Source organism: Takifugu flavidus, chromosome 21 (genome assembly GCF_003711565.1).
Source record: "Takifugu flavidus isolate HTHZ2018 chromosome 21, ASM371156v2, whole genome shotgun sequence".
Classification (NCBI taxonomy): Eukaryota; Metazoa; Chordata; class Actinopteri; order Tetraodontiformes; family Tetraodontidae; genus Takifugu; species Takifugu flavidus.
Genome location: NC_079540.1, coordinates 8512096 through 8538037, shown reverse-complemented (window position 1 = coordinate 8538037; position 25942 = coordinate 8512096). Strand labels below are relative to the sequence as shown.

The window sequence follows — 25942 nt, the reverse complement described above, 5'->3', positions numbered from 1 at the left end:
AAATCAGCACCGAAGTCCTTCAGTGCGAGTCTGACGCGCACGTTTAGATTGACATGTCAACAGAGCAACACTGTCCTGCGAGCAGAGTTGCTCTGGATCTTGCCAACCGCTGTCCTGCCCCTGCACAGATAGCTTATCACAGGCCAGGCAAAGGCGAGTGGCGCCCCGCCGCCACCGCCGCCGCCGCCCCGTCCATCACTCCTTCCTTGCAACATTGCTGTGACAACCTGCGCCAGAAGGCAGCGTGATTCCTGCGCACGGAGCAGCTCCTGCTGCATTTTTGATGACAGACGGCGGCTCAGAACCCTGCAAGATAAGAGAAACCTGCCAGGACCCAGGGGGGGGGGGGGGGGGGGGGGGTCGAAGGGGCTGAGGGAAGAAGTTTTCACGTCCTGACGGCGGCGAAGTTTAATTAGAAAACGAGAGTATAAATATTACATGAAGTGTCAATATTGCATAAAGTGTCCTGGGATGTTACTCATTAAACAGCTGCAGTCAGGACCAAGGAAAAATGACATCAAATAGAATATTTTCCAAATTCTTCCTATAAATCGGGATCAGTTTTAATAAATCAGCACAGGCTTAAAATGTAACCGATTTTTATGGCTTAAAAACACACAAAGCACTTGGTAGCAAAGTTGGACAGGTTTGTTTTATTTTCCTCTTTCATAAATAACACTGAACAAGAATTGTACAGTGATAAATATCATTTTTTTATACACTGTAAAATTCTCTCTATTACAAAATACAGCATATGTGTAATGCACTTAATACAGATGGGAAGTATTGCATTTCACGGCACCAAACTCGACCCCCGATCTCTCGATTTAACGTCGCGTTCTAACAGTCCGGGTCTCTGAGATGGTGTCAGTGAAATAATCTTCCCTTTGGAATCAGTTGTTGCATAACTATATCTAAGTTAGGTCGAGCCCATCCGGGAAGAACCAAAGCTTCCCCCCTCCACAATCCCAACTTTCCCAAATCTATGCGGAGTAAAACGTGAAAGGTGTAATATCGTACCTTAACTCCCACGTTTGGGTCAAAAAGCTTCCTCTTATCCCGCTTTGTTTAGAGGGTGGAGACGTTCTCTCTAATCATTTACTACTGACAGGTGTATTTACAACACTTCCTCTGATGGAAGCCAGAGCCAACGTCCATCCCTTAGCCAGACGCCGTAAAGGGGCAGAATAGCGGGAAAAGCGTGCCCCCCTCCCCGTGTGAGCTCGAAATTTAAGCACGAAACACTGAACAACCCAAAAGGTTTTAAGGGATCTCCGATACGTGACTACGGATCAACCAACTGGGTTTTTGTAAGAGAGCGAACCGTTAATCACTAGTAAAGAGTTATTCCAAACACGCTGGGGGATTTTTTTTGTTTTTGCTATGACCTTATTGCTAAATTTACACAGAAAGGGGCTCTTTAAACCAAGATCATCTTAATTTCAACTATATAACTATCAATTCTACTGTTCTGGGGGAGGAATGACCGCACGAATGCAGAACAACTGTAAAGTTGATTTCCCAAAACCAAAAGCTGGATTCCACAAAATTTGGCAAAATCAAAGCAGAATTCCAAAACAGGCAAATGTGAAAGAGGGAAAGAAAAAGGGAATATTCCATCAAGGAGCCCTTAATTATTTATTTTTCCAGTCTGAGGAGCAGCATCACAATAATTCATGTAAAAAATAAAATGTATTATCACATTCAACACTTGTGTCCATGTTGTGTCTGATTGTCGCCACCTGGAACAGAACGTTGTAGTGAACTGTGCAAAGAAACCTACAGCGAGAGAGCTGTTGCCTTGAATTACGAGAGGGAAAACGTCAACGTTCACAGACCGTTTCTAGAGCCACCAGCAAAACGATGTAGTAAAATAAGTCACAGATAGGGGCCACGGTCGTGGCGTCTGGTTGTATCAAAGTATGGCACATAAGAAAGAAGAGCCCCACGTCACAGAGCCGACTGAGCCAACCGTTAAACAGAGTTAATCATTAGTTTGGTTTCAGCACTTAATATGACATTCATGTCATTTCACTGCCAATATCAAAGTAAAAAAAAAAAAACACCCAGAAAGTAAACATTAAAAATAATAATAAAAACCCTACAACCTAATAAAATGCATAAATTAAACATTTCCAGGAAAGCAGGACAGCGTGGGAATATTCCTGGAACACAACATGGCCACCGCATCTCTGCCCCCCCCCCCCCCCGCTGTGAAATCTGCCCCCGACTCCAGCTGCTCTTATCAAAACCGCAGAAGCCCTCAAATAAGTTCCAGAAGGTCAAAAACATGCAGCAAGAGCAGCTGGTAATGCTCCAGTCCAATAAGGAGACGACGAACTGGAACACAAAAATCCAAACAGATAAAGATTAAAATGTTAGTAATGCCCTTGTCAGCGTCTTAGGGTGCAACAGAAGAGATGCAAAACAAAATAAAGGTGCATAGGTCGGCATTTGTTTGACACTGAAATTAAAAAAAAAACAAGCCTTGGTTCTATAGAAAAGCTCCAGATTGCACATTCATCATTCATAGCGTGAGCCGGCGCCGCTGTTTTCTCCGTCTACGACTCGGCCGCTACCAACATCCCATAACGCCGCCCTCACATCTTATTGACATCTCGTGTAACGTTTAAGTACCTTAATGAAAAGCGATTAAGCAAAACCTCCCAAACAGATACCAGAGAAACTGCTCCCATCAGCATCCTTGAGTTAAAGGTGCACGGCCGTACGAGAGGTAATCTGTCAGGGCGGGGGGGGGGGGGGGGTCTGTCCACGAGTCCGTGCAGCCCCGTCGACCCGCCAGCGTTCAGACCACATTGACGCAGTTTCCGCTGCCCGCCATCGTCCTCTTGCTGCAGTAGGTGAAGCCGCCGTGGTTGGAGGAGGAGCCGTTCATACGCGAAGACTTGAGCTCCATCTGACAGGCGGCGATGGCTGCGTTCAGCTCCACCTGAGCCCGGTGCACGACGTAGAACATCAGGCCGATGCTGATGACAATCTGTGGGGGGACAAGGCAAGGGAGCGTCTGGAGGTGACGGCGCAGGAGCGTAAAAAGTGGGTGTTCTGGCAGCGTTAGCCCACCTGCAGGGTGAACACAAAGTAGCCGCTGACGTTCTGCTCGGCGATGACGTCCTCCATGGTGCGGAGCGTGGTGCCCAGATAGGAGTTGAGAAGCTGAGTGGGCAGCAGGCCCACCGAGGAGGCCACCAGGTAGTTTGGCAAAGACACGTCTGTGATCTTGTAACAGAGACACGACCTCAGACAAGTGAAAGAACCCACAAATATGGCAAAAACAGTGATGACCCCGCCAACGTTTGAGCTGCAAACACATCACTTTTACTCTGAGTTTCTAGTCGGCCAACGCCTCCATTTCACTTAGATTTCACACGAAGGCCCTCAGCGGCTAAACAAAGCATTAATAATCATTAATGTCACTGTCGTTGGGCCAGTTTAGATGATTCATTCCTGCTGCTGAGTCCATGTCAGCCCGCGACCTTGACTCGCTGATACAGACAAACAAGCCTTTCTCCTTGAAAAATGAATCCTGATGTGTCTCCGCTGTGTGTCAACACGGTCCGAGCGCCTTCAGCTGATTCCAGACATGTCACGCCGCCACGTGAGCGCGCAGCGAAACGAAAAAGGGGCGCAGCGATTCTCCCAGCGATCGACCCAGAGTGGCGAATTCCTCCCTAAATTAAACAGGGTGAAGGAATTTCTGACTATCTGAAGGGAACAAATTGTTTACTCACTGAGGTTCCACTAGTTTTCCTGGATGCCTACAAATTTAATTAGTGCGTCGTTGTGGGAGAGGGGCGGGGCGGAATATTGCTGCAATAACATACACACGGAGATCCGAACATGCTGAACGCATCGTTTTCACAGAGGGTTCGCGGAGCGGTTCTGTTCCTTTCGCCAACGACTGCAGCCTGCGTGTGGTTTTAGGTTACGCACTCGGACGCAGCACCATCCACTTCAGCAGGAAGAGTTCGGAGGGCCGGGCTGAGGTGTGGGCGCGCTGAAATGGAACCTCGCTGACACAAAGGTGTTTATCAAGGGCAGAGCAGCACAACCGGTCGCACCGTTGAGTTCTGATACTAATAAAGAGAGGCTGAACGGGGCAAATTGAGGCTCCGCGCTCTAATATTCAACTATTTAATCCAGCCGCTGGCATTCAGTTCATTCTTTTTATCTATATTTCCTATAATAACAGTGCTCTCTGCAGACTGAAGGTTTTTATGATATGGTGTTTAGATTAAGAGTGACTTCACAATAAAAAGTCCTAAGATGCAGAATGACCTTGCCTATGTTTGGATCTGTGGCCATGAAACTCAGCTCTAACAGAGGCTGAATCTTTGACCCCGCAGTTACGCAATCGCCCGGACATGTGCAAAACCACGTTGTGATGGAGCTGTGGCGCACGCAGACGTGCAAGACGACGAGTGGTGAAACACTGCAGGGCCGGGGGGGTGACGGTGATGCCAGAGAGCAGAGAGGCAATCAGCTGCATTCCTGTCAGAAGGCACATTTCAACCGGTTTTTCCTGGTGTGACACAAGTAAAACTGAGCTGATCTGTCATCTGCATGTCAAACACAGGCCTGATTTAAGGTTATAAAACAGAAGCAATAGCACGATTGCACGTGTGAGGAAAGACGCGCACACCGAAACTGAAGAGCAACATAAAAACACCGATAAACCAATGAGCTGAAGACAGTGGATCAACGTTTAAAACGCTCGCGTCTGACGCAACGTCGGTGCTGCTGGCGGGTAATGACCCGGGGCAGCTGCAAAGGCAACATTCTGCCCCTAGTTTCAAACACGCGCTGACGTACAGGAACATTTCAACCTTTAGTCGCCAAACAAGCCCCCGACCATTAAGCTGATAGAGTGAACCAGCCAGTCAGGCAAAGAAGTACCATCTGCTGGATGTGTAAAGTGCTGTGGGGGTGTGTGTGGGGGAGGGGGGGGCTTTTACACAGGTGAATAGCATCTAACTAATGCAATCGCTGTTCCCCAGCAGAACAAATGTTCTCACACTCAAGCTTCATTCCTGGATCAGAAGTGAAACATAATTATTCATCTATAAAGGCATCAATGAAAAGAAGATTTGGTGGTGTAAAGCTGTTCAAAACTGACGCCTCGCATTTCCTGGTAGGTGAAACAGTCTAACTCAGCGCTGAACCAGGAAGTTGGACAACTCCTGGTTTAAGAAGGGTAGTGAAATGTGGGTGACAGTGTGCTCTGGTTTTTAGGTTTAACCACACAGGTGGAGACACGGAGAATGGTAATAAATCAGGTATAAAGTAGGTACAAAGGCTGAGGCTCAGCTGGAGAAGAGCTGGGAGGAATATTGAGACTTAGCGTAGCTCCAAAGTCCAAACCCTTAACAAATAAAACACACAGACCTTTTGACAGTAACGTCTCTAATGTTAGAAGCTCGTTACCAGGATATAACCTGGGTGGTTAACGAACTATAAATCCCATTTTTCTTTATCCTGGTTTCAATAATAATCAATAAATATATGACATATTCTTTATAACAGTCAGGTTATTCAACAAGACATGCAGTTAATCATATTAAGTTGTCTCCATGGAATAAAAAACATTTTCTGTTTTAAAGCTTCCACCCTCAGAAGTAGTAAGAATGTAATTATAGTAAATGGCCATCTCAAGTTTTCTCTCTGGGTCTTTTTTTAGTGGCATTAAAACCACAAGTAGAAACTGAGAAGTGCAGTGATGCGAGCAGGCCGACACTGATGCTAAGTGCCACATTCAGCACCATTTGTAGCTCTTTCTCAGTTTCCTCAAGGCTTTGACATATGGAGGTTTTTGCTGAGAGCCACCAGCTGCACAGAAATAGAAAGAAAATCTGTCGGCTTCTGCCTGGAGCCTCAAATGAACCGGTGCTGAAGTTCACTGTCCCTTCATTTAAAGACAAGGGAATGTCTAACGAAAGCATCACATCAAAGCATCACATCAAAAAAACTCCATACTCACCGAGAAGACTGCATTTTGCAACCCAAAAGGAATCGGAGTAAGTCTTGCTAAGGCCACAACTTTGAGTCCGCTGCCTCCTTCCACCACTCGTATGACGGCACTGAGCTGCTCACTGTTCCCCACTTTATTCAGGACCCAGTCACTTAATAGACGCTTACACACCAGGTGTGCCACAAAGGTCCCGATCAACACCCCCACCATGACCAGCCCCATTCCCAGAACAAAGCCGTAGAGGTATCCCGCTGCAACGTTGAGAACAATATATCCCCATCCACACGGGAAGGAGACAATAATCAAACCCACTATAAACAGCAGGGCTCCAACCAGGCTGTCCAAGCTCTCCACCCAGAGCAGGAGGTCCTTGAGGTATTGTCGCACCAGGGCGACGGAGGAGAAGCAGACGGCGGTCAGGATGCAGGCCAGCAGGGCGCTCTTGAAGCAAAAGGTGCTGATGCAACACGGGTGCCTGAAGTCTCCACTGCTGCTGAAGGTTGTCCCTCCTGTGGAGGCGCTGGGCTCGGCGTCGACATCGGGCTTCCCTCCGCTTGTCCCCGTCTCCTCAAAGGCGCTGCAGATCAGGATGTCCAGCTTGTCACAGTCCTCCGTGGCGGTCCTCTGCAGCCAGCGGTTCAGCTGAATCTCAGCCTTGCCCACAGCGTGTTTGAGAAGCTTGGTGAACAGCTGCACAGTCGTGGACCCGGACTTAGACATGTTGGCCCCCGAAATAATTGCAAAAAGGGACTCACGGGAACAGTCCGACGGGCTCGCAGCTGGGGTGAGGACAATTGTCTAGTGCATGCCTTTAGACAGCAATTGGAACTCCAGAACCTCGGGGAGAATAGCTTGAGAGGTGGCGTCTTCCAGTTTATATCTTCATTGCACCGCGCCTATCTTGGATATGCTGGTTGGCCAGTGTGCCGTGTCAATGGTTGTAAAGTGCCGGTCGTGTAGTGTCTTCCTGAAATCCTCGCCATGTTCGATGATCGTCCCTGAGCTCACGGCAACGAATAGCGGCAACGGATGGAACGGATGGAGCCGTCGGCGCAGATGAGCGGTTACCACGAGTCCCCAGTCCTCAGTAGGACACAGAGCGAACGGACATCAAGCCTTTCGCCCAACATTGCCAGGCGGTTTAGAGCACAAGCTAACGTCCCTGCACGGCTAACTTACCGTGGGCTTGAGCCTGACTTAAAAACACCGCCAGCCTGGATAAAGTCCACCGATGCATTTCAGATAGCGCAGTCGCTGGCCTCCTCGTCGCCTCCTTCCGCGCAACAGAACGTCCAACTAGACCTGGAACGAGCCAAACCAGTTAGTTCTGTCCGCGCTGGCTGGGTGGTGCGCTGCTCCCGTTCCTTCCAGAGCGTTTTACGCAGACGTTCGTTGCGCTGCTGTGGTCGAGCCTCTCATACCGACCACTGTTTGTGTCCCAGAATGCCAAGTGAGTCCAAGTCACCTGACCGGGGCCAGGCGCCCGGAGCCAATCAGAGCGCTCCACCAGACAACGCGAGATTCCGCGAGGTTTCCGGACAAATTCGGTTTGTTTTGGACTTGGTGCTGTAATCAGCTGCGCTGCCACATAAGCACTCATGGTCGCGTCAAAGTAGCGGTTGCCTGGTTGAGTTTTAACTTCTGAACAAAAAGGGGCTTTCATTCAATCAAATCACGTATACTTACAGAAACTAATACTTTTTTCATAACGTTAAAGTATTTGAAAATACTTTTGTGCCTGGCAAATTTCCTTTTTCCACTGTTGAGAAGGAAAATATTGAAATAAATATCGATATAAGACAGCATCGATGAGATAAAATGATTATATTACACTTTATATTGATCTGGAAATTAGAATTTTCTTATGGTGCAGTAATTTCATGTTCTTAAATAAACCAATTTCACAATGCTCCCTGAAAATAGAATCTACATATAATATACTAACATATGTATTATTAAGATTAATCTTTTTTGGGAATCTGTGCTATGTAATTGTCTTATATAGTCATGTGGTTTTTAATCACAGAATAACACTGAGCAGTAGTGTTTTATGAAAGTTGTGCACTGTTTGATCCCACTTGAATTGCAGCAGAATTCTTTATATATATATATCGCGGAATCTCGCGTTGTATATATATTACAGAAGTATAACCTTGTAATACATTTGTGCATGCATATATATTTGTATTTCAAAGTTCACTATTTGTGCATTTCTCACAATGTCTTTCCCATCTGGAGGAAAAGAAACTTGCTCTTTCACAGCTGGAATCAGTCTCAGCAAGGACACGTGGATTCCGCTGAAATGGACAAAAGGAGTATCCAGGTTGATTAGCTGTGGTTGATTCAGATCCAGGAAACTTAAGTCATTGAAATGCATTTTTCAAACTTCTCACTACTTCTGTCACACGCATCCATGCAGTCAAACTAAGGGAATATAGTCCCATTTCAATTTGATATCGTATCAAATATTTTCAGCCATTAATAGAGTTATAAGATCTAAGACGAGCAGCCCAGGAACAGCAAAAGTCTTGTCATTTGGCTGCTAATATTATTATTATAAAACCAACTTCCAAATGGATGATGTGATACTACAATTGTCCACTAGATGGCGGTGCGGCGCAAAGTAACTGTAGTTTGTTCAAAAAACACAATGTTAAATTCTACCGCCTATTTGTTAGAAATGAACAATTTCTTTTCAGAATTCCACTTACGCAGTCAAAACTTTTAAAACATAGCTTTGATTTTGGGTAAAATTTGGTGTAGTAGTGTATTTTTATAGCTTTATTTGACATAAGAAGTGATTATTTCAAATAAATTCACCTATAATATATAAATTCAATCAAAAGGAGAGATCTCGATTTGACTATTTATCAATAATAATTCAAATTTGTAAGTCATTTTCTCGACAGAATTATTTAATCTTACAGCCGATTTACAACCATGACGTGATTTTATTTTTTATTTTTGTAACGAATATAAAAAGTCCGCTAGTCTAAGTTAGTTAACCCGTTACAGGAAGTTTTGTGCGTTCCTTCAAGATAAAGGTACGCAAATTCAAAACTATGTACGCAGGGTCCAATTAATGCCTATAAATTGATACACCTCTACTTTTACCTTCAAAATAAATATAAAAATATTGTTTACGTGGATATTGGGACTCTAATTGGGTAATTTATGACGGTTGGGATCCGGAAGTTGAGTCCTCTGCGTGACGGTGATGTCGCGCCTGTCAGATGAGTGCGGGACCGATCAGAAGCCCGAACCTCTCACATTCCTGCAGTTGGACACGAGAGGAGCCACATTGGAAAGGATGGATTGTTCAGAGGAGCCTCCGTGTGTCTCTGAGGAGCCCATCGCTCAGCTGGAGCTAAAAAAGGGAATGTCAATTTTCATTGATGTAAGTAGAACAATATCACACCCTCATCCAGACTTTAAGAACTGCCTTCATCTGCATGATGACGTCCTCACCTGGGGAACCATTTGGACGCTATTTAATGATTTTTGATGCCAAAAACCACCGAAAGCCTTTAATGCTTTTATTATGTTCTTTTAAAGGGGTGGTTTTAATGTGCCCTTTTAAATTTCGTTTGTTCGAGATGTGGTATCAGTTGGATCATAAGTCATCCTCCAATGTGGCTCCTTGTTGTTCCTCGACAAGGCTGACCTTTCATTTAGATTCATGGTGTGAAGGTGTCAGGGGATGGCCGTCCATCTTTATGTCGCTGGAATCCAACCCTGAATGGACGTTATAAGAGAAGGAGCCTGTTCATATTACTAGAGTTAGGCAGTAATTATAGCAGTCCGGAGCATTTATTTAAAATATTCAGCAACAGATGAAGCCCCGTCTCCGTGGAAGAGCGTTCCCTCCCGTTTATCTGCCGTAGACCCACCACTTAATTACATTCTGCTCGTTCCTCCACTCTTTCATTGCTTGTGATGTCTTAGCCCTGAACCTGTTTCCTGCCTTCCCTCCCCGGAGCGCAGAAAGATGCATAAATGAGATGTTCAAGGTGGAGTGGCATTTCCACCACATCAGATGTTCCACCTACATGGAAAAGGTTCAACATTTTTCAGTCTCACTGTTCAATCAGAAATATAGAGCCACAAAGACTGAGGCGGAGGAGATGTTGTGGTTCAGAGAGGGAGGAAGAAGTGATGGATTCACATGAAAATGAGCACGGTGCCACGAGCCCAGTTGTGCTGTTGCTATTTTACAATGCAGATAAAAGTTTTAGCCGCTGGGCCGGTTCCACCCTTTCAATGCTGCCCTTTCATCTCCTCTGGACTCTGGAAACCCACTATCAATAATTTAATGGTGCTGTCCTCTCGAGCGGGTGATCGATGATCCCGGCACTTATGCTTGATGATGTGATACTATTTTTGTGTGTCATTTTCTTGCAGATTCTACGGAGAGCTGACAAAAACGGTAAATATTGCAGGAGAGCTGCTCCCTCGCACCCGCACCAGCACAACCCCGCCACTCAGTCTCAGTCAAAGCAAATGGACTTTCTCAATGAAATTCTGATCATGACTGCGTGCTTGCAGGCTTATAAGCTTTTTCCAACGGTTTCCATGGAAACAGGAAATTGACCATGCCCACCGAGGTTCGGTTTCCGGACAATAATGAAGCAAAACACATAAAATTGGTCCCGGTCGGACATTTTTGTCCAGGGAGCTCCCATTTAAAGGTGTGTGCCTGAAAGTCCAGAGGAAAATCGGCTGCTATGGTTCATATTCGGATAATGTGACACACAAATCTGGAAAACATGCACCTTTAATCAAAGCATCTTGATCTTTCATCCATAAAGCAACGTAACAAACCCAGAACAACCTTTCTGATATGCTAATCAATTGGCATCTTTTGATATTTTGTGTTTGGAGATTAAATCTTAAAATAACACATTCGTCGCTGTTCATTCATTCCCACAGGAATTTTGACATCTCCTAAATTTAAGCATCCAGTTTATTTATCCAGTGCTGTGATCTCAAATCCTCAAATCCATTTTTACAGATATATCATTTATTTGTGGATGTATCTTTGTTTTACTTTATTTTTTTCTCATTTATGGCAAACCTTTGACTTTAAACTAGAATAAACTAGAGGATTATTCAGTATTATAGGTTTTCCTCTTCCTTTTCACCATGCAACAGCCACCAGCATAAGAAAACATCAAATGAAGGCATAATGAAACGATTTCTAAATCAGGTAGACAGATGAGCTCTGACAGCAACGTTCTACTTAAACTCCTTTAGAGCAGTGACTTTAGCTCTGAACAGTTTGTCCCCGACTGCTTTTAAATGGATTCATTGTATCCGCAATAAACATTCAGATGAAACCCGCTGCAGCCGCGTGAAAAACGCTACAAAAAAATATCGTATCGAGTGTTTTCGTGGGGTTTTTCTTGTCCGCAGACGATGGCAAACTGTCCTTCGATGAGTTCAAAGCGTATTTCTCTGACGGAGTCCTGACGGCCGAGGAACTGAAGGAGCTTTTTCACACCATCGACACTCACAACACAGAGTAAGTTGCTTTATTTTGTGCCCATTTTTGACCTCAGCCAGACATGTGACAGTAGAAATTGCAGCTGGAAATGATTGTTTTTGTCCCCCTTTTCCAGCAACGTGGACACGGACGAACTCTGCGGTAGGAAGCACTTCACACTTCCTCAACGGCTTTGATACCAGTAATAGCTTGACCTCGCTCTACCTCCCGTTTCAGGGCACCCTGGTCTCAAATGCTATTTGACATTTTCTCTGAACAAGAGAAGCAGCCTAGATGTGGTCGTGTGGTCGCATGTTAAAAAGCCCCACAGGCTGTGTGACTGAGGTGTCACACTCGCGCTGCTTCAACAAAACACCCACAGCCATGTCCAAGTGATTCAAATCACAAAAATGCTTCTTTTTCTCCTTGGTTTGATAGAATATTTCTCCCAGCACCTTGGTGAATACGAGAACGTCCTGGCTGCCTTAGAAGACCTGAATCTATCCATTCTGAAGGCGATGGACAAAACCAAGAAGGTGAGTCCAGTGTCGTCCATCTTGTGAGCTTGTTCTGGAGAGAACATGAAAATGTTGTTTTTGGCCGGTTCTTTTGCGTCCGCATTAGTAACACAAGCAGGATTTACAGGTGCGGGACCGACGCTACAGACGTGATGCAGCACAATTCTGAGGCTGCAAGTGGAGGCAGCAGCTAATGAGAGTCCAATCAAATGGATGAAATCCCAATTAGAGGAAATGTCAGGGGCACTTTAATGTGGCAAAGTCAGAAGGTCATTAAAGTCGCCAGTGCTCATCGTCCTGTCACAAATAATTTGTGTTAAACTGTTACGAAAGACCACCCAGTACTTCTAATCCAACAATGATCGTTACCATGATAATAATGACAATTATACAAAACCTTTTCCAGCTTTCTCCTCGATAGGCGCCTCATCCATCCACTCTCTGTTATCCTTATGAAGACACATGAGTTTGGTTCCATGATTTTATTATGGCAGTGATTGGCTTCTTGGCTTCATCTCCCAGTGCAACAACACCCAGAAGGCTGTGTTGTGATTGTCCGACAGAATGGAGGGTGTGTGTGTGTGTGTGTGTGTGTGTGTGTGTGATAGCAGCTGGTGACTCCTCACCTGTATTTCTTCCTCACACTCTGTATCCGCTGGGAGAGGCTCTAGAATTATTATTTTTTTAAGTGAGTTAGGAGTTAAAAAGCCAATATCACAGCTGTGCAGATCAACAAGAAAGAGGCCGTATTATCAGGAAACATGGTGTCTGTGCCTGGTTAGAACACATTTGAAGTCTGACGCTGGACGTTCCCGCTCATCTCGGCCGTGCAGCACGAGCAAGAGCGGCTCCGCTTCCTCCGGTCGGCATCGTGCGATTGTTTCCTGTAGTGACGCAGCGGTAGCGCTCAGGAGTGTGTGATTTTCCCGCCGAGCGTCCCAATGTTCAGCTGCAGGTCCCAGCCAATGAGCACGGTGCCCAGCTGCCTTCCTCAGAATCCCAATTAGTCAAATTTCCCTTCGACACTAAAGGTCAAGCTCATTCATGCTGCTAACAAAGCTCCAGAATAATTCATGCTATGATTCTTTTCAGATATGAAGCCACCAGAGACGTGAAATTGTCTGTAATGCCAGCATGATCAAACAGCTTTTGATCATCTTTGCTTTTTTAAAGAAAATGTTCAAACCCTCTTGATCTGACGGAGAGCTGAGAGCTTTTCTGCCTTTGTAGCACCTAATGTGACAAATGTGATGCATGCCATGAAGCTCAAATCCCCCCCAGATCTGCACTCGAGCAGAAATGTCTCATTGTGGCTCCTGCAGAAGCGGCGTGGGAGTCAAACAACGGTCGTGTTTCAGCAGGAGAGACGTAACGTGAAATCCAATCAACACCTAAAAACTGAAGCAAAGGTATTTACAGATTCGGGACCGGTGCAGTTTATGGATATGGAAATAATCAAAGGTGTAAAATGGGATTTATTTTTTTTGAAGAGTCAAATTCTTCCTTCCTTTCTGAGGAGGAGATAAACAAAAGTTACATTTCTGTTCTCCATGAAGCAGTTGTGAAAGTGACAGAACAGACAGAGGTCAGTAGGTTCCAGAACACGTGGATGATCCATGATCCATACCATGGTTACCAGCACGTGAGCACATGTCTACAATTAAACGACCCTGGATTTAGTTACAATCCAACAAATAAGGCGGCTGCCATTGGATTTGGTCTCTCTGCTCTTTAGGTGTTGGAGTGGGTGGTTCCTGGCTGCACATCTACATCTTTCCTTGGTGCCATAGGAAGCTTGTTAACGCGCATGTGTGTGAACACACGAGCAAACAGTGCATGAAAAACATCCCTGTAGGTTTGTGAGTGAGCTGGAAGACGGCAAATTCAGGAGCAACAGGTCTCAATTTAAGTGTAAACATTTAGGAAAAAGCCTGGTTGGATGATGGAAAAACACTTAAAAATAGAAGATATATGTAGTGTACAGATCTCAAACTGGAGCGTCTCGTTCAGATCTACTGGTGAAGCTCAGTATTCCTTGGCTGATGTTGATTATTCATCGGGAATTTGGAAGAATACTCTGGAAAACGATGGACTTTGGACCGTGGCAACGGGCCCGAGAATCAACTGCAGCATTAATGCAAACTCCAACCGTGCGCTGACGCACAGATGAAAATGTAAAGACAAAAAAAAGAGGCTTCAGTTTCATAAACGCACACAAAGGTCTCAATCACAGGAGGTAATCTATACTCCTGCTAGACTGGGGACTGACCTTTATCTGGCTGACTCACTGAAACTGAAAGTGTGTGTGCGTGTGTGTGTGTGTGTGATTTTTAATTGTACGCGCCTCCGCCCTTCTGGCGTCATCCTCGCCAAGGTTTCCGCTCATATTCATCTTATTATTCCAGCAGTTGTAACAGTGAAGTGAGCAGGTGTGTGAACACAGAGCCGCTCCCTCCACCCTGGGTGATTTCATTAGTTCCAAAGCGCCGCTCCGACGTCTCGCTCCGGCTCCGGAAAAGCAAATTAGACCTTCAGTAAACATCAGTCGGATTGATTTATTTTCCTCTCGGCCCTCCTGACGAGCACACAAGCCTGCAGAAAACAAATATTTACAATATGAGTTGCACCAGAAAAGACGTTTAGTGTGATATTGTTGTGGCGGAGGGAAACGTTTTTATTGCACACAGGAAGAGGCAAATCTGCTCATCCAAACGGGAGGGAAGGCTTAAAAAACTCCTGCTATGATCAAGGTTATTGTTGTTATATCTCACAGTTGCCCTTTTACACACCGGGCGGATATTAAAGTTCCTGTGTTGTGGTTTAATTAACTCATTTTTTCAACAGCATCACTTTTAGTGTTGTTTACTTGAGTTCTGGGTGAAACATCTGCAGCTTCCAAGCATCCTCTTCTCTTCCTTTAAAAGAAAGATGAGAAACAACAAGTTCCTCTTTTTGGTGCAGCCGATGTTTGTCAAATGAGCTTGTCAGCGTCTGTTAATTAAGGGGGGACTCTGGACAAACATGTCGCCGCCATCCTCCGTGATCCTTCTCTTCATTGTTCCGCCCACACTAACCCTCCTCCTCCTTCTTCTCTTATCTGTTATAATTGACAGGATTATCAAGAGTCCACCCACCTGGAGCAATTTGTGACCCGCTTCCTTCTAAAAGAGACAACTAATCAACTTCATTCGCTTCAGAGCTCACTCGAATGCGCCATGGAAACCACAGCCGAGCAAACGCGGCAGGAGAAGTACGTACGAGTCCTCTTTCAACACACACACACACACACACACACACACACACACACACACACACACACACACACACACACAATATTAGTCATTAAAACATGCGAGGGTAAGTGGAATTCTCCGGAACCTATCATTAAGTTCTCACAGCCAGTCTATTTAAACGACATCCCACATTTTAGACTTAAATAACACCAAGACATCATCCATCCATCCTTTTCCCACCACTCTCCCCCTACGGGGTGGTGGTGGTGGTGGTGGTGGTGGGAGGGGCTCTAGCACCCTGGTCAGGCACCGCAGGTCTAACATATATGGAAGGCAACTTTTAAAACAGCATATCTGGCATTTTTCAGTGATCTTTTTCATTTTGAACACATCTGGACTGTTCTCCACACCAGCTGTGTCTCACACACGTGTTAGCATGAGGCAGCACATGTTACAATCTAAATTACCACCGTAAATAAATTTCAGTCCTTTTTTGAATCCCTGAGAACTTTATAACGACCACTCCAGCTATTAATACTAATTATTAATTAGCTTAATCATTTAAAGGAGGCATATTTTATATATAAAAAATATATTTTGCACGTTGAGCTTCTCTCTCCTATTAGATTTTTAACCCCAACCACTGTTTGGGCGCCCACACTGGGGCCCTGTGCAGCATTTTTAAAACCTCTCTGTTCAAAAATGTTCATTTTTGAACAGGATTCCAAAAGGCTTCCTGCTCTCTGCTCCGTGTTTTCTTTGTGACAGTGATGCACGCGTAACCTCAGAGTGCTCCACGTCTCACCCTCAGCATCTCAGACGCTCTTCTCCTCGTCTCCTTAAAAGTGTCTTTCTCTCCGTCTCCCTCTCATGTCATTCCGCCGTCCCTCGCTCCCACAGCTTCTTCTTCTCCTCACACTCAGAAAAATTCCCCCATGTATCCAGATGCAGCCGCTCTGTTCTTCCAAACATCTTACTGACTCTCTGAGGGGCTGAAACAGGATCCTTCCACCATTTTTCACACGTGTGGAGAGGCCGAGCGAGCATCAAAGATGCTCAGAACGCCTCGAAGCCCGACCTTGTATTCACGATACGCACTTGAAAATGCATTCCGAAAGGCTCTTTGGCTGATCTCACCCTCAAAACCAATAAATCCTTTCATAATTCATGGTCCTTCCTTGAAGTGCAATAAATTTGCAAAGCATGTTCGGGATTATCTGTCCCTCTCTTGACTGTGGCTCCTAATCTCCTCTTCCTTTTTTCTCCTGGATGTTGCAAACAACGAGACCGTAACTGGTCTCAGATGGCTCAGGCAATGAGAAGCGGCATGTAGCCGAGGACAGTGTGAGTCCCTGGACAGGCCGAGGCTCGTCTTCTCAGGTGTGGACGCCATCAGTCGTTTGGGCCTGGTCCTGCATTTGAAACCAACCCTTAATATCCAGTAAATCTTCCGTTTGTGGGTGGAAAATTCGAATGATAGCCTTCTCCTATTTCCATCCCTCTTGCTCACGCACGCCTGAACATGCACGTGGATCCACCTGCTCACGCTCACCAAACACCCCAAGGCCTCGCCAGATTATTGGGGGAAGAAGTGGACTCACGAGCACGTTACTGTTGCATTTTTTAAAGGTTGTATCCGAAGATGAGGGCGAGCGATTCAAGGTTACTAGATGAAGCGACATCTGCCGCCCGTCGGCACGTCGGCCCTGCTTGTTTTGCGGAGGAGGAAGAAAATCAATCAGCGTAATTGTCTGCACCAAAATTACCGCCACATCACGCTGTTTCTGATTTTCACTCTTTGTAAGTCGCCCGTGTTTCTCCGCGTCTTCTGCTTGAGCCAAACCGTTCCCTGGATCAGCTTAGAAGTTGTTCCACGTGTAACGTGGACATAACGCCAGGAAGTGTGTGAATTTGGGTTTATTTATCTATTTATCTATTTTTGTTATATATTTGTGTGTCATTTGCATCGAAGGTGGGAAAAACGAAAAACAGATGTTTGCAGTGAGTCCATTTTCAAGATTTAGGGCTTGGTTTTATTTGTTGTGGTCTTCCACTAGGGGGCGTCCCAGGCTTTATTGCCAGTCCTGTTTACATGAGCTGTTTTAAACTTCTATCATATTTGGTTTTCGAGATGGGATTTATGGAAGGTACTTGCACACGCGCACTACAGCTTTGTATCCGTTTACATCTCGTTTTCAGGTGCCACAAGTAGAAATAGGTGCGCTCATTTTGTTGCATCACAACGCGACAGCGCCGATTAGTGGCCCGGCATGGCAATTACACCATTTTCCAACTTTTTGTTACATTTGGAAACAAAAACAGGGGAACGATGCTGTTTCCAGCAGGTTTCACTCGTGTAAAGGGGACCTGAAACAGTGGGGAGAATGATTATGAAAAATCTGACCGTTCACCTGAACATGTGATGTTTATTTGTTTTGAGTTGATATGTTGATGGAGGTGTTTTAAAAATGGACTGTTTTTAAAAGGGATCAAATTCTTGCTGCAGACAGGGCCCCGTCAAACCGGACGTGTTGTCCATCCAGTGGTCGGGTCGCCGCTCCAACCGGAGGCTGCAGAGGAACAGCAGCCTCTCGCCCAACAACCCTCTCCTCAGTCTGGTCAATGCAGGTACCCCACGCTGACCTCTAACCTAAACATGGCTCGGTCTGTCTGGATCGCTCGCTGACTGTTGCATATATTTACCTGTTGTTGCCACACAGTTGATTCTCCATTAAGCTTCAATTACACCAGCGGCTGCAGTTGCTAGGAGACTTGAGAGCCGACTGCAGAGCCTTTTCAAAGCAAAGGATTCTTTTTAAAGGCTTTGTGATGCATTTTATTAAAGGGGTCAAAGCACACAAACGGGCGTCCGCAGCACCTGTTCATCCCGTCGTCCTATTTGATCTTTACAGTAAAAACCTTTTGTCTGTGTGCGTCTGCGGCAGGAGTTTATGAGGAAGACAGCCAGTGGATGACACAGGTCAACAGGCTGCAGAAGCTTATCGATCGTCTGGAGCAAAAGGTGGCGACCTTCCTCTTGACCTTTTCGTTTTCCTCCCATCCTCCCTGTCTTCCTCCGTCACGTTCTCAGCTGCTCTTTACAGGGTCTGTTCATGTTACACACAAATCAGCAAACAACAACAACCCAACGATGCCCTCCCACATAATTACACTTGCAAATATGCACATAAATTTAGACACACGCACACACACAGTCTTTTGGGTGCAAAAAATAAACCTGCACTTGTGGTTAGAACACACATTTTACATTTAGATACATCTTTATGTATATAAAACCTTCACATTATTGGATTGTAAAATAAAATCTAATTATGTTTCCACTGAGGATAAAGTTCACCTGTGACCCTGAAACATGTTTAATCATTTTTCTGTTATATTTTTTATTCCTATTATTTAATTCTTAACAACTGCATATTGAAGGTTTTTCACTCAGGCTAAAGGTTGTTTTAAACCTATTTAAACCAAGGGATGCTGCTTTCTTTGACTTTATTATTAAGTTGGAAAAGTCATGACTGTTAACACCCTCAATTTAGATTTTAAAAGTCTGGATTTTTGCACATCCTTATTGTTTTATATATGTACAACTGGCAAAAAGACAAATCTGGCATCTCCCTGATAATTGCAGGCCAGCAAATACATATTTTTTTAAAAAGTTATTTATCCGTATTTAGAAGCCCCGAAGCCTCCTCAGATTACCAGGAAGGTTCTACCAGGTTCTCCTGGGCTGCAGCAGATGAGCTGAGTGTTGTTCTGCTGTCGTCCTGCAGGAGATCCGGCTGGAGCCTGTGGAAGAGGAGGTCTTGGAGAGCAAATCGGTCAGTCCACATTGACTTTGGAGCTCTTTGGGTGTAATTATCGTCTGTGCTTAGGTGACCATTCTGTGTCACTCTGTTCCAACATGGTGGAGCCACCCTGAAAGGGAGCTCTGCTAAAGAGCACTCAACAGTTGTCATAGTAACAGTGGCTCCAGAACTTGACAGCGTCTCTGGTGCGCCGTCTTTGGCTGGAATTGCTTCTGTTCTCAAGGGTCCCTGCTTGACTTGAAGTATTGATATTGTAATTTCTTTTTTATACTGTGCTCAGAAAATCCTCCATCGTTAAAGGGATTTATTGTGTTTCTTTTTACGGTTTCAGCCTTTTGATTAGAATCTCACCAATCTGGTCAAAGGCTCAACAACACTGCTCTCAGTGCAGAGGCTTAAAAGTAGCAATATTTAATACCTATAACCTTCTCTCTGATTTTACAATGTTTGAATTCCACCTGTCCATGCAATCATTCTCCAGCACCATCATTATTTTAAATAACAACTGTTTAAATATTCTCTTTCATCTCTAACACGGGGCTCCTCTGGAGGAGCTCTGAGCAACACGTCTCCTTCTGCCCGAGGCTGCTTAAGTAGGCGTGAGGAACTTTAACTCCTTTAAGATCAATCAGAATCTGGATGTACAGGTGAAGGGAGCGGCTCGGGACAGAGTTGATTCATCACCGAGTCTCTTTACAGGTGCGGCAGGAAACAGGGAGGCGTTGAATTAGCATCTTGGCGTCCCGAGCAGCTGAATATTGCAAACGTGTCGGCTGCCGCGTGAATGGATCAAGATGTAATTGATGTGTCACTGAGAACCAACGTGTTGTTGGGATAACTGATCTGCTGCGATGGCGACATCCTGCGTGCGCGCGCCTGCGTGCGTGTGTGATGGTGGGACTCTTAAATTAGCCACTGAGTCCTGAGGCGTCTCTCTCTCTCTCTGTCACACACACACACACACACACACCCTAAGACAGGCGGTCCTCAGGCTAACATGTTGAACATTCACTCCCTGTTCCCATCAGCCTGCCGCCTCCGTCGACAAATTCCCCATCAGCCGCAGGAAGTGATGGGCGGAATTTCTCTTGTTGGATCTCGTTCGTTTATTGTCAGCAAACACCCAGACACTTTTATCCTCCCACATCTTAATTCTTAATCCCAATCAACGCTGATATTCATTCGCAGAGACTCTTTGAACTGCTGCGTTTCCCCCTCCCGGTCATCACCAGAACGGCCTCCGTGTTGGTATCTGTGGACCAGCTGAGGGTTCTGGAAGCCTCAGCTAATCACGACTTCGTATCTGCCTCCGCAGCACATCCTGATCGTCCAGCGGCAGCTCGCCGTGCTGGACGAGGAGCTGGAGGAGTTCCGGGCGGCCCTCAGACAGTACATGGACTGCGCCTGCGCCCAGACTGGATGCCTACAGTCAGTTCGTGGTTGCTGCTGTGTCGTGTTACTCTGTTTGAGGCAGATTAGCCAGGAAAACTGCAGACTCAGCCGATTATTGCTGCCGTGTCTTTATTCTATCCTATTTGAAGCTCATGATGGGGAGCTATTTAGTATAATTATGTTTGTGTTATACTTAAACCAGAGGACTACTGAGGGTTTTACTCTAAAGATGCTTTAAAATTCCGACTGCAGCCTGTATTCTTGCGCCTTGATGCCACTGAATCTTTCACGTCGGGGCTTCAAACGGGGGTGTCTTTTGTTAATTAGTCTCGGTTTTGCATCCTTATTTGTATATTTCTTTCTCCCGCAGCCCTGAGGATGCCATAACGATAAAAGTCTAGCTTCAGGGGAGTCGAGTTAGTGTTCGTTAATTATTTTTAAGTTCAAATTGTTTTTAAAACCTCAGTTTTTAGGGCATGAGGCAGTGCCAGGGGCCATGTTGTCTAATTACAGAGTGCATGACTTGTCCCTCCGTCTCTCTGTATTTGTTTCTGTGTTTTGGCAGCATCTCGGTGCAGCGGCTGGCGAATGAATCACGCTTCATCCTCTACGAATTCTGGGAGCACAACAACGTTTGGAAGAAGTACGTCTTCTTGGCCCAGATCTTCTCAGCTCAGCTCGAACTCAGTGGGACAAAGAGTTTAAGTAGCACATCTGAGAGCATAGAGGGGAATAATAATCCATCAGATCATTAATTAACAGATTGTTTTTGGTATCACATCTGCTCGCTCACACTCACTCACTAATTCATTTTCTTTGTGAAGTTTATTTCTTAGATGCTTTAATGCATCCTAGAAGATCCCCCACTGAGAGTCTCGTGAAACATTACTTCATGACAAGTTTTTGCTGGTTTTCAGAGAGAAATAACCTTTAAATCTAACTCGTGCACAGCCACCTGCAGACCAACTACAGTAAGACCTTCCAGAGGGGGAACGTGGACTTCCTGGAGACCCCTGAGATCATCACCACCATGCTGGTTCCAGGTGAGAACACAAACCATCTGGTTTCTTCTTTTATACCCTTTAAAAGATTTGTCATTCTCAAGCTCCCGTGTAAGCTGCTCACAGCTGCTCACAAGTAAAGCATCTGAGCATCTGTGTTTCCTCCGCAGCCTCATGGTGGGTCCTCAACAATAACTGAGAGTGGGCCAGCTCCCTTCGCCGGTCATCACTGATGGCCGCAGAGAGCCAACAGCCACCTGGCGACACCTCAGCAAGCCCTCACACAAACATAAAGGCAACAACACTTGTGAAGTCATGGTGATTAGTATCGAAGTTACAACCTCCATGTTCCTTCATAGTAAGGTGGTAGCTGAAATAGCCTGTGCGTGCGTGCGTGTTTCTTTTCACCCGGAGACTTTCTGACGCCATAAAAAGAAAAAAACAAAACAGTGACCTCGTCAGACAAGGTCCCCTCTGATGATGTGACATCATCTGCGTTTGATGTGAAATCATCGGCAGCTCACGAGAGCTGAAGCGTGCCGCACGTGTGTGTAGGAGAGATGTAGACGTACCACCTGTAGCAGCCCCGGGGAGCTCATTAAAACATTACTCTGTTGTTTCTGTATTTAATGTATCAAAGGAAGATCAAATTCTCCTGACATGTTGACATAAATAAATATTTTATTGTTGCGTACAGTGTGCTTAGCTTTTATTGTCGTGTTGTCTGGTGGAAATTATGTTAGAACACAGAATCAACAGTGTCTTGACGATATTTGTTCAGCTGTTTTTTTAGTTTGTGTATATTTTCTGTCATTTTGAGTGTAATTTCCCCCCAAACCGAGTGTGTGCGCTCAGACGCGGCCTACAGCTCACTGTCGCCCCCTCGTGGTCATCTGGTGATACAGAAGATAAAAGTCATTTCGGGTGGAACAAATTATCTGTAACATGAGTCATAATGATTTGTAAATTGAGCTATTGTTAATAGCACAAAGACAACATGTCAAAAGATGAATCTGGTTGATTTCTGTTTATCTTGAGCTGGACAACAAAGCCAAATATGAAACACAATCTCAACAAAAGAGTTCTTTGGTGATCTTTTCTAAGATTAGAGGAAAGATTCGCCACTCTGAAAGACTACTAACCCTAACCTATTTTTAAAAACGAGGTTGAAGATGCAGCACGTATATATTTGAAAATGTTTTATTTATTTGGCAATAAAAGCTCTTTCATTCATCGTCTTCACCTACACGAGTGATGAGACTTTGGACCCTTTTGTCCAACATCACAACCCAAAAGCAAACTGAATAATGTAGGCAGTTCATTTGCATTTTATTGATAAATTATCATTTTAAAAATACCCACAAACCATCTTTGCTCCTCCTGTGTCTCACTACTGGCTTTCAAATATGCATTTTTTTTTTTTTATCTATGTACAATTTTTTTTTCCAACATTTTCATTATCATCATTGACATCACATTCAAAACAAAGGTTAGAATTAGCGACTTTGCCCACTGATCAGTGTGTTAAGAGAGTCTATAGCAATATGCTAACGAGTACAAAGTCCACAGGAGGTCGGGGAGCAGCTGACATGAGCCAAGAGGACGAAGATGAAGGCTTCAAGTTCCAGCTCAACGAGCGCCTCCTCGGTCATCATGCAGACGTGAACCTTCATTATCCACTAATGAGAAACCGGTGAAACCACAGTAAGATATGACAGGAGGATTGTGAGAGAAGGGTTCCGAGCAACGTCCGTAAAAGGGCTGAACCGAGTGATTCGAAAAGCTCGTTGATCCGATTCCTCCTGGCTAACGCTGGGCAGCAAGGCCGGCACACATGGGTATGTGAGGAGGGTTTATTCTTTATAAAATGATATTTTCAGGAGTTCAAATACAACAGTACAGGAAGTATAACTGACGCGCACAGCATGGTGTCGGTAGCTGGAGTTGAACTAGCAGCAAAACACATCCAATTGCATAATTGTAGCAATGGACCAACGGTTCCTACAGATTTGTCTGGTTTTGGTCTGGTGGGGGGTGAATAAACTGGGCAGCAACCAAGACGCTCAAACCGCCCGCAAAAACTGACCCGTTTCCTTATTTTCCATTTCAGCCAATTTGGGCGTTCGTTACGACGCTCTGATCCGTCTGTTCGCAGAATCAGGTCAGGATCTGAGCCGCTGTGGACCAGGTGCAGCTGATTTCGCAGCGAGGCAACATTCTTCTTCTTCTTCTTCTCTCCAGACGCGCAGATGTTCCGAGACACGACAGGCCTGAAAATGACGGAAAAAAACAAACAAAAAAAAAAAGAATTCTGGGACAGTGGTCGGTTCGTCCAGCTGCGCTGCTCTAGGCGAAGCTGTTCTCCGGGTAGCTGACTTTGATGGCGCCCCAGTAGCAGGCCCGGATCAGGCAGATGAGGCCCAGCAGGTAGGCGACGGCCCACGACACATAGGTGGCGTTGTAGCGACTCGCGAATCCCCGAGTACCAACCTGTCAGGGTCAGGGTCAGGGTCAGGGTCAGGGTCAGGGTGAGGGTCAGGGTCAGGGTCAGGGTCAGGAACAGCTTTGTTCACACATTCATTAACGAGGATCATGTTTCAGTTAAGCAAGCAATGTTTCTTCTAATGTTTTATCTGTAGTATTAAAATATATTTATCTATTCCTAAAATTGACATCTTGACTAGTAAATACCTCTGCTGCTCTTCACTGTTTTAAGTCCTTTATGGTGAATTTTTTATTTTTACTGTTTTATTTTTCATCCCAAATTATAAACAATATCAACAAAACAATGTAGCAACTAGCAATGATAGCAAACTTAATCTGGAAAGCTTCTCAGTATTTATATGTCATGTAAAGTGAGGTGATTGTCACAGAGACACACACATGGATCCCGACGGTCCCAAATCAACAAGAATACACGTCACAAATCCATCCCTTTACTGTGCACACACGTCTCATGGAATCCTGAGAAAGCCTGGACTCCAGCGCACGTGTGAAAGGCATTTTTAACGATCTAGAGTGATAATTCCGTCTAGGTGATCAACCCTGATCTTCATGTGACCTACATGTGACCTTTGATAACCTTGGCTGCCTATTAGAATAAGAAACGGGGACACGTCTCATCATGTTTGTGATGTTGGTGTGACAGATACTTACTGTTAATCCCACACCGATGAAGATGCAGATCATTCCTATCGTGATGTACGCGCAGCAGCGCCTCCGAGGGAGCGCGCTGCCCACCGAGGATCTGCCCAGAGCCACAGACAGACAGGGTGAGTGAGCTGTTCAGACGGGGCCTGTTGCATATTTAGCACAAAGGCCGAAAGCCTGAACGGTTACGACAGTTTAAGCACAGTGGCCGACACGTTTCCATGACAACGCTCTTCTGTCACAACTCGGTGACCCCATCCCACAAACACTCCTGAGAGCCGAAAACTCCCTGTTCCTCTTTCAGGGTTGCACACGAAGCCTCCGGGGGTCGATCACGTGCTCACTAACAACCGTCTCCAGCTAACACACACATTCAGTCCTTAAACATCACACTGGCATCAGGCTTTACCCCCCCCCACCCTTTACTTCACCCCCCCCCCCTCCCCCCACGCTCACATGCGTTTCATGTGACGGGGATTCAAACCTTCCCTGGAATTCAGAAGGCTTAGAAGGGGCCTGATCACCAGATTTCCAGCCTCTGGCTCCATAAAGAATCCAGCTCTCAGGGTTTAATTCAATCAGCTGTTTGCAACGGAAGCGGCGCCTGATGAGGGGAAAAACGCTTCACTACAAAGTGGAAATGAAACACTTTGGTGGAGCCAAAGGAGTCGGTTGCTTCCAGGTTCAAATGTGACTCCGTCGTCCATCTCTGTCAGCGTGAAGCCCAGCTGATGATTCAGGCAAGGAACAAGATTATGACGTAGGATGAGAGGGGGGAGACTCGCCGAAATGGTGCGTTTAACCGGGATTACGTCTGCTCTGACGGATATTCACCAATAAAGATGATCCATGGCCTCCCTGGAGATCATCTGACTGGGAGAAGAGTGCGTCCACCAATCTGACGTCCCAGATTAGGAAGGTTCCCGGCTTTTCTACAGGGACGTTTCTGGAGGCGTCTCTTGGTTTTAGACTCTCGCCCTTGGATACAGCCAAAGAAACCACTTCCTCTGTTGTCAAGCAGGGCAAAACCATACCGAGTTCCTGTAATCGCCCCACTAATGCAGCGTTAACACAAGGAACCCAAATCTGTCTGATCTGCTGCTTTTTCCCTCTATATTAATCCAATAATTAATCAGATCATTGAAATAATCAGACCTGACAAGGACAGGAGAGCAAAAGACGCCACAGATTTTTGGGAGCGTTAACCGCTCATCTCAGCGTCCTAAACCTTCAGTTCCAGGGACGCGTGCCCTTCATTTGTTTTCAGTGGGTTTTGCAGCATGTTCTTATGTCTAACTTGTATAATTTTGACAGAAAGTTTAAGTTTATTTGCTCTGGAATAATATTCCTGTCTGT

At 45.4% G+C, this 25942-nt stretch overlaps 3 protein-coding genes and 1 long non-coding RNA gene across 5 annotated transcripts in view; 1 reads left to right on the top strand and 3 right to left on the bottom strand.

Moving 5' to 3' along the window:
- Positions 1-633: 633 nt before the first annotated feature.
- Positions 634-7444, bottom strand: tmem64 (transmembrane protein 64). Its single transcript, XM_057021332.1, has 3 exons — positions 5996-7444; positions 3082-3237; positions 634-2998 (listed from the first exon to the last, which is right to left on the bottom strand). The coding sequence occupies exons 1-3, from the start codon at positions 6704-6706 to the stop codon at positions 2807-2809; spliced, it is 1059 nt and encodes a 352-aa protein (XP_056877312.1). The 5' UTR covers positions 6707-7444; the 3' UTR covers positions 634-2806.
- Positions 7445-9196: 1752 nt separating this feature from the next.
- Positions 9197-22130, top strand: necab1 (N-terminal EF-hand calcium binding protein 1). Its single transcript, XM_057021328.1, has 13 exons — positions 9197-9383; positions 10388-10412; positions 11399-11507; positions 11605-11630; positions 11907-12004; positions 15100-15236; positions 17726-17847; positions 18165-18241; positions 19008-19055; positions 20359-20471; positions 21001-21078; positions 21387-21478; positions 21607-22130. The coding sequence occupies exons 1-13, from the start codon at positions 9204-9206 to the stop codon at positions 21633-21635; spliced, it is 1134 nt and encodes a 377-aa protein (XP_056877308.1). The 5' UTR covers positions 9197-9203; the 3' UTR covers positions 21636-22130.
- Positions 18029-19331, bottom strand: LOC130518638 (uncharacterized). Its single transcript, XR_008948108.1, has 2 exons — positions 18937-19331; positions 18029-18326 (listed from the first exon to the last, which is right to left on the bottom strand). It is a non-coding gene; the product is annotated as an uncharacterized LOC130518638 (long non-coding RNA).
- Positions 22131-22620: 490 nt separating the features above from the next.
- pip4p2 (phosphatidylinositol-4,5-bisphosphate 4-phosphatase 2) overlaps positions 22621-25942 on the bottom strand; it is an 8020-nt gene continuing 4698 nt past the window's right edge. For both annotated transcript variants that reach the window (XM_057021360.1, XM_057021361.1), the window contains 2 exons: positions 24593-24683; positions 22621-23926 (listed from right to left, as the gene is read on the bottom strand). In XM_057021360.1, coding sequence (XP_056877340.1) covers positions 23783-23926; positions 24593-24683 — 235 coding nt within the window. In that variant the 3' untranslated portion in view covers positions 22621-23782. The remainder of the gene's footprint in view (positions 23927-24592; positions 24684-25942) is intronic.

Excerpts from the sequence above, each read along its gene's own strand:
- tmem64 (XM_057021332.1), bottom strand. The coding sequence starts at position 6,706 with ATGTCTAAGTCCGGGTCCACGACTGTGCAGCTGTTCACCAAGCTTCTC. Across the intron at positions 3,238-5,995 it reads TGCAAAATGCAGTCTTCTCG|ATCACAGACGTGTCTTTGCC; the intron begins GTGAGTATGGAG and ends CTCTGTTACAAG. Across the intron at positions 2,999-3,081 it reads ACTTTGTGTTCACCCTGCAG|ATTGTCATCAGCATCGGCCT; the intron begins GTGGGCTAACGC and ends GTCCCCCCACAG.
- necab1 (XM_057021328.1), top strand. The coding sequence starts at position 9,204 with ATGTCGCGCCTGTCAGATGAGTGCGGGACCGATCAGAAGCCCGAACCT. Across the intron at positions 10,413-11,398 it reads ACGGAGAGCTGACAAAAACG|ACGATGGCAAACTGTCCTTC; the intron begins GTAAATATTGCA and ends TCTTGTCCGCAG. Across the intron at positions 18,242-19,007 it reads TCGATCGTCTGGAGCAAAAG|GAGATCCGGCTGGAGCCTGT; the intron begins GTGGCGACCTTC and ends GTCGTCCTGCAG.